Source organism: Solea senegalensis, linkage group LG10 (assembly GCF_019176455.1).
Source record: "Solea senegalensis isolate Sse05_10M linkage group LG10, IFAPA_SoseM_1, whole genome shotgun sequence".
NCBI classification, from domain to species: Eukaryota; Metazoa; Chordata; class Actinopteri; order Pleuronectiformes; family Soleidae; genus Solea; species Solea senegalensis.
This window is the reverse complement of record NC_058030.1, coordinates 12,453,789-12,469,824: the sequence shown is the minus strand read 5'-3', so window position 1 is coordinate 12,469,824 and position 16,036 is coordinate 12,453,789. Positions and strand designations below refer to the sequence as shown.

Below are 16,036 nucleotides of genomic sequence, written 5' to 3'. Positions count from 1 at the left end.
ATGCATCCTTTCTCCTTCTACACAGCCAACAATGAGAGATGCACTCAGTGGCTAATGGACACAGCAACTCCATCAACAAAACCATAAGAATGCTAAAACGACAATCCTCTTGTTAGCTCATGTCCACAGATATAGTTTGTCTTCCGACGACGGTAAAACAAAGTGGCGACATCCTGCAAATATCCACAGACTAGCCGAAAGCGACACTGATACCAGTCTCACAATCCCGAGCTCCAGTACAGAGATATGCACACACACATACACACAAATACACAACATCATACGACAAGTCTGTCAGGCTGCCAGCGAGCTCCAGCCAACACTCACCGCCTCAGCCAGCAGACTCGATTCTGCCCTGGCTTCACTTTTCAAGACCTCACTATCTCACTCTAATTGGCTGAAACTGGAGCGGGTCCTTATTCCTTTCTAAGGAATGTTCTAGAGATTGAAAACAACTTCTCACTAACCACTCAATTAAGTCCTAATTAAGAGTATCTGACGCAGACTTCTGAGTTTTACACGTGTTCTATAAAAAAAAGCTAAGCAAGCAGCCATTGTTTTCAAAGTACAGTACATCGTAAGGAAAGACAAATGGGTTTCAGGGGAGTGTTCAGTCACGACAGCACCAAAGAGGAACAAAACTGAGAAGAATATAAACTTTGACAACAACACATCACAGTCTTTCAAACCTCAGTCACAACTTCTCCACCCCACCCACCCCACACGCCACCCACTGAGCGATGATGTGTGGAGAGAATCAGTGACGGGATCTAAAGAGTGGGAATGTGGATACGGGGCCAAGTAGGCCCCAGCTATAGCTTGAGGCACTTATTGATCAAACTAGCTGACACACACATGCACAGTGCACGCAGATACACACAGGCACACATCTGCGTGCGCATGTGTGCACTTAAATGTAAAGGTTAGGCTGACCTGCAAAATTCAACACACAGGAGCATCCACATGCGTGTACTTGTACACGTAGTCAAAAAAAAAAAACACAAAGAGAAACACACACAGAGACACACAGGCAGGATCCTTTTGAAGAGTGAGCGGGATGGAAAAGAGAGGATAAAGGGGAGGGAAGGTGGTGGCAGTATTTATAGATAGCAAGTGATGGGATGCCCTCATTAGTGCATGGCCCACTGAGCTAGATGACATACGCCGCCAAGGGGTCATGTGACCGCATTACTCACTCCGGCGGCCTGTAAGAGGGCCCGTTGAGTAACAGAGAGGGAGAGAGAGGGACAGTGGGGGGAAGAAGAGAGAGACAGAAGTGGAGGGAAGGGAAGGAAACACAGGGGGGAGAAAATGAACCATGAACACTGCCGTACCCATTACCCTATTTTCAACTAAGCTGTATACAAACAAAAAAAAAAACCTCTTCATTTACGAGACGTGCCGCTCTCCAGCGTTTTGAGCGCTGACCTCAATTAATCCACAACTTTGTTTCATAACATAACAAAACAAACAATGCAGGTGCAAGAGGTGACAGAAAATGTAGTTCTTACACAAAACCACGTGTTCCGTGTAATTGCTTACAGCAACATGACAGGCTTTGGGTTAATGATGGGCCAGGAAAGTTGTGTAAGATATCTGCAGCCAGACGTTAACCACAGAGGACATACACTGTGTGTATGTGTGAGTGTGTGTGTGTCGGACCTTAGGGTGGAGGGCTCGACCCATGACCCTGAACCTTGTGATGTCTTTGTGGAAAGAATGAGAGAGGTTTCAAGAGAAGATGGTGTGAACACTCAAGGTGCTTCTTTAGCTTCACGGTGACAAATCATCCGTCACAAACATGGCACTGAAAATCACCAAGATGTGTCTCCAAGGTCATGTATATATACATATATATATATATGTATATATATATATATATATATATAGACACTCGAGAGAATCAAAAAGGACAATCTAGGATTACCAGATTTTTGAGGCTGGCATGATGACGAACACAAACATTACTTGCACACGCGCACACACACACCACAGAGAGGTACCACATTAAAGCGCTCTTGTCTGTGCAGGTGAGTGCTAGTGCAGGGTCCCCCTCTCTTTCAACTCACACGACTTCAAACGGCCTCCTGCATGAAGATGAGACTCGGGCCTCATCACTACAAACATAGGTGGTGCCTCTCCTCACACACACAAAGAAATGAAAGAAAACTGTTTGTGCATTTGTTCAGACAGAAAACAGCCACCATTAAAGATCAGATATGGTTTCCAGCCATTCACGTAGCTACGGATTGCGACCCCGATGGTTGGTTGGGCTGAAGTATGAAAAAAAACTATGACATTATATCCTTATGTCTCTTCATATATCACCATCATAATGTTGGTTGATGTAAGAATTTCTAGATTAAATAAATTGGCAGTTATTATTACACAAATTGCCAAAATATCTGGTGGAGAAATACTTGTAATAATAATAAGACTAATTTTGTTTCCTTCAGAGTAACTTTGCAAATTATTATGGTTGCAGTTTGACTTTTGATTGTGGTTTGCACACCAAGAGGCCGCGTTACACTGTACTCAAAAATATCAAATCAGAATTGTTTCGCTGGTTTTAATCTAAATGTCTAGACCCCTCTGAACATGCACATTGCCATACAGTAAGTGTTTACAGGGTTCCAACGCAGACCAGCCATCCAAGGCGATGTAGCTGAGTCAGCTCCATTTGGGTTAAAGGTTTGTAGCTTGTTAAAGCAAACCACTTGCTGTGATTAAACTAGCAACATGTTTTTCCCACATGCACGCTGAGAGCAGTGTGGGAGCAACAATCCCAGGACCATTATTTAGCCTGGTTGTTGTAGTTGGATTAAGATGTTAGCTATCACCTGTTGATGAGGGAGATAGAGCCAGATGAAAGGATATTAGAGACAGAAAGGTTAAATGAGCCCACACTGCAGAGGACTCCTGCAAAGGAGGGCAGGGGGTTAAGGAGACGTAAACACTCCTTCTCTTTTTCCCTCTCTCTCCCTCTCTCTCTCTCTTGTGCATGTTCCGAATGTTAAACACCAGCCCACCACATCCTCATCTCCCCCCCCCGGTACCTCCTCCTCACTCTCCTCTTCCCTCCTCTCCTCCCACCTCCTGCTCTTCAGAATCACTGATGTGAGGTCTTTTGTGAGAATACTGGCTGGCCTTAGCCTAGGCTCTGTTATAGCCTGACCACTGACCCACACACCCGCCTTTTAAAGAGGTTTTAGGGTCATGGGTTCACAACAAGGTGACTCAGCTGTGAACGGCGGGCGGCATCCTCTTTCAAAGAGGCTACATCTTCACCTTTCCCTCTCTAGAACTTCTCTCCCTTTTTTTGCCCCATCCCTCTTTTCTTTTCTTTTCTTTTCCTTTTCTCTCTCGTTCCATGTTTCCTCAGAGACTTGTCGGTCATCTCAGCCCTAATTAGCATATTATCCCAGCGTGAGGAGAACATGAAGGCTAATGGGGGTTGGGGCCCCGTAACAACACATAGGATAAAGCTTCATGTTTCAAACGAAGGCCATCACCTGACCACATTTACATGGGTTTCTGTGACCAGGTTGCAGACAGGAGACTAATGCATGATAAATTATTCCTTTTTCTCAGTGGAGGAAGTGAACTAAATGGGAAGGGTAAAATGTGCCTTGACTGAAAGCAGGCCGGTTGAAGCTTTCAAAACAGTGCTGATTAGGGAACAGCAGGGAATACATTCAGTTTCCATAGTAGCTAGAATCTTAATGTCCTGTATTTATATGGCGCTTATCCAGACTTGACGATCACTCAAAGCACCTCGACTACAATAACAGATACAGATCAAAACATGACTCAATAACAATATTATGACTTCATAAATAACAGGTCAATCACAGTGTTCTCATTTCTCCCAGAGGGATCTATTGTATATGATTGATAAATCTTTACAATAGGCAATTCCAACCAATTTATTTCCGTCAGAGACGTACATGCACCTAAACCCCCAAACTAACAGGCCTCAAGTATCAAATGGAGCTTCGTGTCATTCTACAGTACTTCCATCTGTTCAGTGAACAACACAGAGGCACATGTACACCAGCTTACCATTCCATGTCCACAGTCGGTCCCATCAGCCAGTGGCATGTGCTGCGTCCGGCATCCTTTGTGGTCCCCCTCCGCACTAGTACACCACAACCTCTTACACTGTTTCTATTCGAGAATAAAGGAGACACAAGCAATTCATTACAAGTGAACTCAATTAAAAATCACTGACATTTATGAGCTTACAGCAGAATATAACCGCTGGTTTCAACGTTTTTTTTTAATATGATACGGTTAATAATATTTCGGCTGTGAATCTTCACTTATTTTGTGCTTTAGTGGTTCCCAGACGTGAAAGCACATCATCAGATCGTAATTAGTGGCTGTGCAATCAACACCGGGGTGAGTCAATCTGCCCTTGAGTTGAAATGTATGTTATACAATGTGAATGGGAATTTACACAAATGAAGTCAATGGTTACTATATTATGACATGGAGCCTAAGCTTTTTCTGTATATCTGAGCAGGAGACACCTATCACAGATCCACCACCACTTTGGCTTGTTATAGTGTGGGGTTGCTCGCTTTGACAGCAAGCAAACTTACCATGTAGGGGCAGATTTGGGAACCGGGTCCAAACATCAGTTCACACTGTCTGTTGGCGTTGTAGATCTGACCAGGTAGGAGGGTGGGCAGCTCGTACGTCCTGCCTACAGGCTCGTCAAGGAGGCACTCCCCATAGCCAGTGCTGTTTACAAACACACAGTGCACACACAGTTCAGTGCTGGTTTGAAAGTTTCCAGAATAAGCCGGTGACTCCGAAAAAGTATCACCACGTGTCATCTCTTTCATAGGAACAAAGTAATCATCTCTGTGTTATTGTCTGTGATCATCCTCAGATGTGCGTTCGCCCCGTGGGTGGTCTGTAAAGTTACCTAACACAGAGACTGATACCACATCCTTCTCCATGACCTGTCAGTAAATGCTGCGCTGTTTCATGCCGTGTATGACACAGACTGAATAAAACAGCAAAAAACATTTTCATTTTGTTCAAGTTTCCCAATCATTTTTTTACCTCTGCGATCATAAAAGCACCTCGATTAAGTTACGCATGGGTACCAGAGCCGATCTTGTTCTATAATGACAGATTGTGCTGTATATCAGCCACACCCTGTCTCACGACACAGTAACAGAGACAACAAAAACACAGCTGGACTCAATGTAAGCAGCAACACTGTGCATATAAAGTCATGATCCTTTACTCTTGAGAAAAGGCACTAGACAAACATCCTACCAGAGCAAGCGGAGCCTCAAAGGATCTGCTCTTTACTTTTGAAAAAGGAAACTGGCAGATGAGGCCTGCGTAGATGTGTCATTACACGACATGTCTGCACCTTGCTGACAAATTTCATCCTGGACTGAGCTGCTACAGCACCTGTTCTTACAGCCACAGCTGATGTGTCAGACCAATAATTACACAGGATTATCCTGAGTTACCGTCACTTTGTTTCTTTCCCCTTTCATTGCTTGATGCCATGATGCAGCGCGGCCGCGTTGCAGGGGGAACGGCTGCACAGGAAAGATAAATCAGCCGTGGAATATACTGTGAATGAAAACCACAGAGAAGCCTGACAGTTCCACATTACAGCATCTTTCAGCGGTTGGTCATCTGTCCAATCAGTGTGCTGGAACTTAATGGAAGGATTATTAAGAGCGCGACAGACGGTAGAGGGAGATGTGATCTCTACAGTATGCCTTCACGTTGTCTACTTAAAAAAAAAAGGATGACCTCCAAAGCAATTTCTTTCTGGCACCACATGAGATTAAACACCTGGTAGCCCTTGGGAAACTTTAAAGTGATTTTATTTTTACAAGATGTTTTGCAGTTAGCTGTTGTTTGCTTGTTATAAAAGGCTAAACAATAATAGTTCCCATGTGCAGTACTCTGGGCTATGTTTTTTGAGTGAGGGTCTAATCACACAGAGCATCTCTGCACAGCTTTTGATCAAGAAGCACCAACTTAAACTGCAGTAATGATTCCATGTCTTCGCTATACATGGAGAGAATATAGCACAATGTAATGATTAAACTTTAGTTGAATTTGGATTTACATAAGGATCCATCTTGACTTCATTCAGCAAAAATAGACAAAGGTTGTGATTCCGGTTCGAGCGCTTGTAATGGAAAATAACAGGGCTTGACCGCTACTAATGATTACGTGGTTACAACCCCCTGCAAAAATGATCATTTTACTTTTAGATTTGGATTTCGAGGCTTAAATCAAACGGCCAGAGAAGGAATGAATGGTTGCTTTATGCAGCGGTTGACGCATAATAACACGACACAAAAGCGGGACGCTTTTCATCAGCCTTCAGGTGCGGGAGTGTAGTGCACATTATTACAGCGATAGTGAGAGAAGAGGGAGAGGGAGGAGGGAAATCCTTAGCCTTTCATTATTTTTTTTTGAGAGACTGGAACTGGTAGGAGAATGATGCAGATTGAATTCGCTCTTCAGGGAAAATGGGCAGTCAAAACACTGACATACTTGACCTGGTCAGCCCAGTGAGCAGGAGTGGCCCTGTAGAAGTGCTAGATTGAATCAATGCTCCACATTGTTGACTGGAGATGGACTTCAAAAGCACTTGGACTGTGGTCTCAAGGGCCTTTCCCACCACTGTGGCTCCCACACTTGAGCCAAGTGCTACTTCACTTACCCTTTACCTGCATTGTGCTTTTCAAATGTCCAATGGATTTGATCAATGATAAAATGCATTTTACATTTACATCATGCTCTCGTCTCTGGGTTTTATGCAGCAATCAGCCACACACAGAGGCACATCAATCAATCCTAATAATAAAGGGATTCATGAAGTTTTCCCTTTAAATTTAGCTGAATGTTCCGAGCACTCAGTGCTGAGGTCATCCTTAAAACTCCATGTGAGGCATCGCCTAACACTGAGGCCTGGAGATGCATCTGGACAACAAAGCCGTCCTTTGTGAAGGCCTCCGCAATTAATAGTGGAAAGATTAAAGGGTCATGTCCAGGGACGATCTAATTATAAGTGACATTTCCCATTTGAAGGGACACCCTTTAGCAGGATCAGTAACCATAGTGCAGGGTAGCAGAAGGTGAAGCAGTTATTGCCCCGTGTTACAAGTTCTGGTGTGAAAAGCAGTGTGGTGACTAGATTACTGTTTGCCCAGCATCTTGAGTTGAGCGGAGAGACAGCTGAGGGGCTGTCTAAGATCTATCGCTCAGGTCAGCCGAGGAAGACCCCCGGATTCAAACAGGAAATACTCTTTCAACACCAGGCAATAACAACTCCACATAGTTTACATTGAGCCGACCTTTCCAATGAGCACTGGGAGAGATGGAGAATACGTTTGTTTAGCTGGCCATGTCAAAACAAGTTAAGTAAGTTAATGGCACACTTAAAAACCAAAAAGCAATAATATGAAATTGGAAAAGAAGACAAAGTGGCATCGCTTTCCCTCCCTGAAACCAGTCATTTGTTTTTGATTATAGATCAATTTAGAGTAGAAAAGGACAGCCTGCGGTACCCACTCTAAAAACTCTGTGATGTACTTGCGACTGCACTTGGACCATGTCCAGGGATTGGTGTCATAGTTGAGTGTGGGAGCCATGACATGGTACTGGTGCTTCATTCCTGCCTCACGACATTTTGGGTTGTCATCGTGGGGCATGTTGAACCTGGTACAGAGAGGGAGAAGAAAAAAGGGGTCAAAGAGGATAAGAGGGACACAAGGAACACTCAGCTGCTTTATGGCTCAGAAGAATAAATGTCAGGAGATTCTCACTCATCACCCGACACTTTCTCTGCTGACTGTCACACATAGATCGTGCCTTTCTATTCACACTTCCATACCTCAAAAAGTGCAAAAAGGTCGCCATTCTTCAACAAATCGTACCTAACTTCTCACCCTCAAGGCCAACAAGCCACTGAGAATCCAGCTCACCTCCCGGTCACCACTTAGATGTTAAAGGTCACCATTTCACATTCTCAAAGGGCTTTATGCAGAGGGCAAAGCAGGGACACTAACACCACAGCACATCAATATACACACATGTATTTTATTTTATGTCCTAACCACTTTATATACTTTCTATACACGTAGGTATGTCTATAGAGTTCCCATTTCTGTTTATGTCTGTTTTGTGCTGTGTTCTGTCTTATCAGCCCTAATTCATAGATACTCATAGTACCTTGCACATACATGAGCATGTGTATTTATACACAGAGAAACCCATGCAGCTGCATGATGTCTGAGATGTTTACAACAGGATGTGGGCCAGTGCTGGGCTCTGGACTGTGACTGAGGGTCAATCCATACCACGACATGAACAAGACTTAGCATGGCTGGCATGAGGCCCACCCTGCAGGGGCTGAGGGTCTGAAGGAAAACACCCCAGGAATAATTAAGCCTCTGGCACAGTAATGAGGTCTGGACCCACAGACCAAGCTGTGGTTCTAATGCTGGCAAAAGCTAATCTGGCTCAAATGGTCTTAGCAAACGTTCCCCCTCACAGTTGAGGGTGCATCAAGGTGATGCAGGGAGTGACAGGGAGGTTCAAAACAAAAGTAATCAGCTCAATACTTTGCTGCAACGATGTAGACTTCCACATTGTAGCGACGTAAAAAAAATACTCTTAACACAGTATTGATTTAGTTTTTCAAAAGGTTTTATGACCATTAACGAGGATATATGAGATGAGAGAGCCTCTTAGTGTAATTGGGTCATCAATTGGCCAGTTTGCAGCCATCTCTTTGGCAACTTTAAGAGACAGATTAATAGTGGAGTCCATGACAGTGGGAGTGTTCCACCTCCGGCACTAAATTATTAGCATCCTGAATGTCAATACTTAGTAAAACCTCTTAACTGCTTTGCTCTTAAAGCATCACACCCTCAGTGCCGTGCTGTCATTAAGCTCATTTTGAGCAAGACAAACAGATTTCTGTGTTAAAATGCTCATAAATAACTGAGTAAAAGTCATACAACTGGAAGAATGACACAATGAACTCTTGCAGGCAGAATTTAGAGATTGATTCCAATATCATCAGTATATCACACAGCTTTACTCCTTTAGGTAATCAGAATAATGTGAATGAAGTTTTGTGGTATAGTCTTTTATATTCCAGTTCAAAAGGGTTGGCAGCTTTATGATCAGTTTGATTTTTTTTGTGATAGGTCATTTAATGCCTTGGCATCATTTGATGACAAACTTAATAAAGTCTAATTTGTGCCGTGCCTCATCTGGACATCCAAAATGATGGCTACTATTAATAATCACACACCACCACAGCCATTTGTGAAAGGTTTAACTTAAGTCGCAATCGTTCTTTCTGCAATCTGCAATGCTCTCGTGTGGCTCCCACTACCTGACACCGGCTTCCAAGAGCGTTAAACACTCATGCCTGTGAATGCAGGGCAAGAGGCAGAGCCAACTGAGCCTCCAGCTGCTTGAAATTTAGCATAAACAGATCCACACGAGTTGCAAGCGAATAGGGCTCGTAGACACGTCCATCTGGCTGCCACTCTGGTGTGTTCTTTCCAACGGAAGAATGTGTGAGTGGGACTGACGAGGGAGAAGAATATCATTCATTCTCACCCAGTGGCTCAGAAACTCACACTGACAGTGGTTCTTTCTCTCATCCACACAGATGGGAGAGGCAGACCGGAAAGAAAATCTCACACTCACTTTCACAATTATACTCTACAAGGGAGGTGGGCATGGAGGAAAAACCCCCAGAAAAAAAACTGACACTGATGCTTTGTTTTTGTAAATGTGTTCAAAGAAGGAAAATCTTCAGATCTAAGGCGACTCGTATTTAATTGAAATCAAGTGAACTAGACGACATGAGAAGGACCACGGTTAGTGATTCATGATCATTTTACCTCAGATAGACGTTGGCAATAAACAGAGCTCATATGACAGATAAACTCATGTGGTTACGAGTTAATGAGGATGTGTGTTTTTTTTCCACTTCATATGAGTGGCAATATTAGCTTGTTGTGAAAACAATCTCTGGCAGACGAGCCTGTTGTGATAATACGGACTCACTGACTAACAGAAAAATTGAATTTGATGACAGTTTCACATCTTTAGCTTCTTTTGTGGCCTGGGAAACACCGGCCCGGATTCAGCCGACAGCAAAGAGTGACAATGAACCACGATGTTGCCTCAGTTGGCAAGTGTCGTGGAAAAGTTGCGCACACACACAAACCCCATTGACTACGGCCAACAAGTATCCAGAGCATTAATATGGATTCCTAATTAAAGGATGGAAACCAGAAGATCTTTTTGGTGTCACATATAAACTGGAGAGTTTCTCAACACACGGACGCTCTGTCCAGACGACAATGTCGTAGTTGTATTTGCGCCGAAATGTCAAATTGTCGTCTTCTGGTGGCTGTCTAAATAGTAATCTCTTTCGCTGACAAACAGTGACATCGATTCAACACGCTGAATCGTCCAATAGTGCTGCAGCCAACAGTGTGTTTCAGGCTTAGGATTCTCTAAGGGCTTTCAAATTTCAAAGAAAGTCACTCTAAACATCTATGTAGTCTTGTATTCTCTTCATATGTGTATTTTAAGATGGCACCTTAGTCTTCCAAATACTTTAAAGGTTGCACCGTATCCATGCTAAGTATCTTCTGAACTTGTCAGTCTCTCTAGACAAAGCTGAGTATTATAGGCTGGTATTATTAGAAGTCTAGTTTTCACTTTATTATGGTTTGCACCTTTGTCTCTTGATAAGAGAGCTTTTGTTGGTCAAGTTTGGCTGAGTGGTGAGATAGCATTTGTGTGTGCGTGCACGAGTGCCTACTTGTATTTGTGACCTTGAAAAAACACCAAAACACTGACGTTGTCAGGACCAGTAGTGCTCATAGAGATCAAAACTTGGTCCTAATGAGGAAGAACCTACTTTCTGAAGAACTGGTAAAGTGTAGGGCTAAGGTTTGAACTGTGATGAGGTTTAAGTGAGGCATAAAGCTTTGGTTAGTCTCTCCAAAAGGAATGAAAATCACAACTTACACATGACCCAGCTCATGAGCAATGGTGAAGGAGGCACTAATTCCATTTTCCTCACTGATGGAGCAGCTCCGGTACAGGTCACACATGGTCCCCAGCTCTGCGAGCCCTACAGGGTCACGTACACACACACACAGAGTAAAACACACACAAGCACAGAGCCACTTGGAAAGAAAACAACAATTCTGCTCGAGTGTTGAAAGTGATTACAGAATCCAAAATTCTGTTCCATAAGAGAGATTACCAACACCATCGACTCCCTCCCTCCCTCCCTCTCATTTCTCCACCTTGCTCCCATTTCACTCTGTCACTATAATATTGTAACACTTATTGAGCTCTGGTTACAAGAGGGAAAGTTACCTGGTAGAAACCTTAGGTGGAGATACTTTGGCAAAGCAAAAGCTTACCTAATGTGTCACATTTATCTTTCGCACGGCAGATGTCCTCCCTAAAAAAAACACACACAAAATGATATTACTACTTTCTTGGAGCAATTTGATTTTGCTATGAATGTGCGGGTAGAGGAGAGTATTGACCTTGTCATGAGAAGTGCTGTGTCATGGTGAGAGGGGTGGCTGTCATCCTGGACATTTTGGCTTTGCTGCCAAACGCAGAAGTTGTGGAGAGTCGTGGCGGCATTGAAGCTCACTGTGGGCCCTTCCTGTGGGGTCAAACACCAATGAGAAACTGAGTATAAATACATTAATGTTTAAATCATAATTGTAATAAGTAGGCATGGGGCTTCAGCTACAGCCTTCATTTAATATATGTTCTGATATTAATCTGAGTAGGATAATAGTAATAATGAACACTAAGGGCTGCAACTGAAAATGAACTAAAAAAAGGAATAGTTAGGCCATTTAAAATCATTGGGTCATGACATCCTCATGGACACAGGCACAACAGCACCACTACTGAAAAAAAAGTCTCAGGGAAACACCAAAAAACATTCAGGAATCAGTTACAATGACTTGATAAACTCTACAAAGTCTCTCCAGCCATACCTTATGTGCAGGTGGCTCCCTGCCTCACTATAATACTGTTTTCTTTTTCCAAAGGAGACCTCTCTTGAGACTTGAGACTGACAAGGAAGACAGTGTCCTTTCAAACATGACCCACAGTGAAAAGGCCAGGCCAGGCACACCTGCACTGACGTCAACCATCTTGGAGACTGCTAGAGTTCAAGACTCTGCACTCACCTGTTCATTGTGGATGACGACTAGCTTGACAATCATGATGTTGATAAGGTTTCCTACGCTGGGATCCCTGTACACTGCTGCTACCTGTAACGAAGACAAAACACAGGACAAAAAATGCAAACCTGCACTGACACAAACCAGAGTTGGATAGACAGAAAACATGCTATTCTCCTTTTTGTGGTAGCTGGAATGAGACAATATGCCTATAGCATTTTATAGAGGTTTAATCAAAATAGCCACAGTTCAGTTCAGTTCATCTAAGTCAAATGAGGGAAAGTCTCTTTCAGGGGAAGTTTAATCAACTGAGTATTAAAACCAATTTCAATCCCCCCCACAGACCTCTGAAAAGAAAAAAAACAAAACTGAAATCTGGATTCCGCAGCAAATGTGAAACGTCAGCAAAGCTGGAGCTCAGAGCACATTTGCGAGTGCAGCAAAGCATTCCATCTCTAGTATGTCCCTGTTGCTCGTGTTGATTTTCTCGTGCACTCCTGTCACGGTCAACCAGCAGCTCCCTGAGGCTGTGTGCAGCCTCCTGACAGGAACTTGTTACTCCATTATAAACATTTACTTTGTCTTAGCTCAAGGGGAAGCAAAGGTAGCTCAGGCCTGTCCAGAGTGGGCAGAGGGACATAGAGCCTGTCCTCAGGCTGTTCTGCATGCTCTTGCTCAGCAATGTGTGTTACTGTATCAGTATCAGTGCAAAAAAACTAAATTGGGGGGACTGCAGCTGGACCACAACAACAGAATCTCACATTGACAGTTAGCCAGAAGCAAGCTCTGAAGGGGGAGAGAAATCATCTTAGTCAACACTCAAGACCAATTCTTGGAAACTGTTGCTGGAATCGTCACATGACATGTTTACATGTGTACCCTGTTCTCTTTCACACCGATTTTAAGATGGTATCAGAAAAATAGAGGGTAAATAATAACTACAGCCACAGCTTTGTATTACTAGAATAGGGGTAGTCATTTTGAAAAATTGTGCTTCTCAACCTCAGTTTCCCCTGAGTTGAGAAATATCGTGCCCACCAGTGACACTTGGTCTTGGTTCGAGGCTTGAAACTGCAACGCAACACCTTTTAGACCCACTCGTAGGGGGGCGGGACCTCATTCCCAGAATGTAAACAGTGTCCGCCATCTTTGCTAACAGTTATGCTAACAGGACCAAGTGTCACTGATATTTCTCAACTCAGGGGAAACTGAGGTTGGGAAGCACAATTTTTAATCTATTCTAGTAATACAAAGCTAAATGCAAATCAGTGAAGTATTCCTTTAAGTGGTACACTCTATTGTAATCACTATTGACAGGTGTTTGTGTGTATTACTGTATTGAGAAGATTTTAGAAGAGTGAGTCCATGAGGCTATGGGTTTAAGCTGCAGGGACCGGTTTGTGGCTGATTGGTTAATAACACTTCACCAGCAAAACCAACACCTACAAACAGAGTTCATATTTTGGCTGGTTTGGTGAAAAAGGTTAATATGAAGTGACTGAGAGACAATGAAACATGGAAGGAAAACGACATGGACTTCAAACCTAGCGACATAACTGGCTTGGCATATTGTGTTCCAGCTCTGACTACACCCTATCATCCTCACTGAAGAATACGCCACTCCACTGACAATCATTACTCCATAAGTTAATGAGTTTTCTAAAAAATGCTCTAGCCGAGAAACAGGTGAAAATACCCACAGTCCACTATAACAGATCTATCCTGCTTTAACACAGGCATCCCCTAATATTTATCCCCTACTTACACACAGAGTCAATGACAGGCAATATGTGGCTTGATTGCCAGTCACCTCCGTTATGAGACTCAAAAGGAGACCACGGTGCTGAGTTAGGATTTTACTAATTAACTGGGCCACTGTGGTTGATGAAGTACCATGTTTCCAACCAAAATGTCAAAGTCTACTGCTGTTAATATACTGTAGGGATCTGAAGAAATCACAAAAAACACGGGGCCTTCCTTTTCTTGCCATGGACTACAATATATTTGCCCTTAGCCCCAGGTTTTAAAGATTGGCCAACTCCCCAATAAAAATGAATCTGCCAAAGTATTTGAAGTAATCTAAGTGCCATTACTGCAGTGGTCTCTCCCTACAGTTTTAATGCATGCTCTCTCTTATTAGTGTTACTTATTCAACCTGCCTTTGTGTTTCAGCGCAGTTTAGCATTACTTTTTACAACAAAGTCAGGGAGAAACTGCGCAGTTGTTGGCTGCTCCAGCAGTAGTAGTTGTGTACGCAAAAATTCATCTTTGTTAAAAGTAGAAAACTGTGAAATCCACAAGCCTTTACTTCATGAAGAGTGTCTCTGTGTACAACTGCAGGCTACACTTCAGGTCTGGGCAGAGGACCAACATGTTTAACCTTTTTTAAAGAAAATTAAAGTAACTACTCTGTAATTCACATTCTTTATATGCTCTGTTAGCAAGTTAGTGAGTTGCAATCACTTAAGAATGTAACCTACTTAATTGAAATGTCAGTGAAACACTGCGGCCTGCCGCCAAAGTAATGGCAACTCCACTAAACAGTGGAACACACAAATCAGTCATCAGACTTGTCTATAAAATGTGGCATTACTATCACTGACTTTTAATTAAATGTATTTCAAATCCAGAGTAACCAGGATTATTTTAATTTTGCACAGCTTTGAATGAACCACAAAAAACAATTTCTACCTCCATTGTATTAGAGCTCAGCTCTATTTTAAATGGCTTAATTACATGGGGTTAGTCCAGGTGAGTCTTTGAAGTCAAGTTCAGCTGTGGCGAATTCATTTCTGCTGACAGTGCTGAACCTAAGGGAACAATGTCACCATTTCACAACAGAGGCTTTGAAGAAAGTTAGAAAACAGACGTCGATTGTAGGCAACACATACAGCCGTTTAATTAAGTGCCGTATAGTGCAGACATATTTTACATCAGCAATCAAGCTAACTTGATCCTGCTTTGAGGTGAAATTAGGAAAGTGTTGCAGGGGAAAAATAAACCACATTTAACCAAGCAATCAATGCAATAATTATATACCAAAACCCCGGCTAAAAATGTTTAAAGAAAAACAGCATTTAGACAAAATAAAAATAAAATTAGAAACATTATTTTACTTACTACTGACATGATTGTAAGGATGTAGTGCTCTAGGTTGCGTCCATGATGACGCACCATTTTGGCATCCGCTGTCACCATCAGCTCAACATAGCGAGGATAGGAGAGGAAACGTTTGTGTCTGCGTGGGGATCTGGAGTGTGTGAAGTTGTTTTCATTCATGTGCTCAACCTCTATTACTGCCCTGAGGGACTCCAGCTCCTCTCCCATATTTCCACTGTCCTCAAGAGAGATTGGCCCCTTGGAGTCTTCTGTTTTGAGAAAAGAAAGGGAAAAAAAGATGGCAAGTGAGTGGTGAGATGGTAAATGTTCAACGGACTTGTTGAGTTTAAATCTCAGCACCGTTCCTGAATTGGAGAATAAGACATGCACAGTTTTATGCACTAGACCCCACTCTATATCACAAATAATGACAAAACATAAAACATTAGAAATAAAGAATTTCAGAGCGGAGGCTGTTCCATTTTGAAGGCTAAGGTTAAGGTGATTCCTCTCCTTCAAATGCAGCTGACAAATGAATCCTTACATTCTCTATCAACAATGGATGGATTGTTCCTAGCCTATACTTATCCCAGGATCCATTGTGCACCAGCAACTTCATCGGTTTTGAAATTGTGGCAAACAAACAACCAACGGATTACACTTTACCATGGCTTCGACTCGATTAAAAATAA

The 16,036-nt window shown here is 42.8% G+C and overlaps 1 protein-coding gene across 2 annotated transcripts in view; it reads right to left on the bottom strand.

The window, feature by feature from the left end:
- LOC122776277 (A disintegrin and metalloproteinase with thrombospondin motifs 20) overlaps positions 1-16,036 on the bottom strand; it is a 74,904-nt gene that overhangs the window by 43,801 nt on the left and 15,067 nt on the right. Inside the window, exons 4-11 of one of the 2 annotated variants that reach the window (XM_044036726.1) lie at positions 15,366-15,613; positions 12,252-12,335; positions 11,589-11,713; positions 11,460-11,500; positions 11,056-11,161; positions 7,564-7,710; positions 4,605-4,746; positions 4,063-4,167 (exon numbers count right to left, since the gene is read on the bottom strand). In XM_044036726.1, coding sequence (XP_043892661.1) covers positions 4,063-4,167; positions 4,605-4,746; positions 7,564-7,710; positions 11,056-11,161; positions 11,460-11,500; positions 11,589-11,713; positions 12,252-12,335; positions 15,366-15,613 — 998 coding nt within the window. The remainder of the gene's footprint in view (positions 1-4,062; positions 4,168-4,604; positions 4,747-7,563; positions 7,711-11,055; positions 11,162-11,459; positions 11,501-11,588; positions 11,714-12,251; positions 12,336-15,365; positions 15,614-16,036) is intronic. The other variant, XM_044036727.1, reaches the window with a different exon arrangement.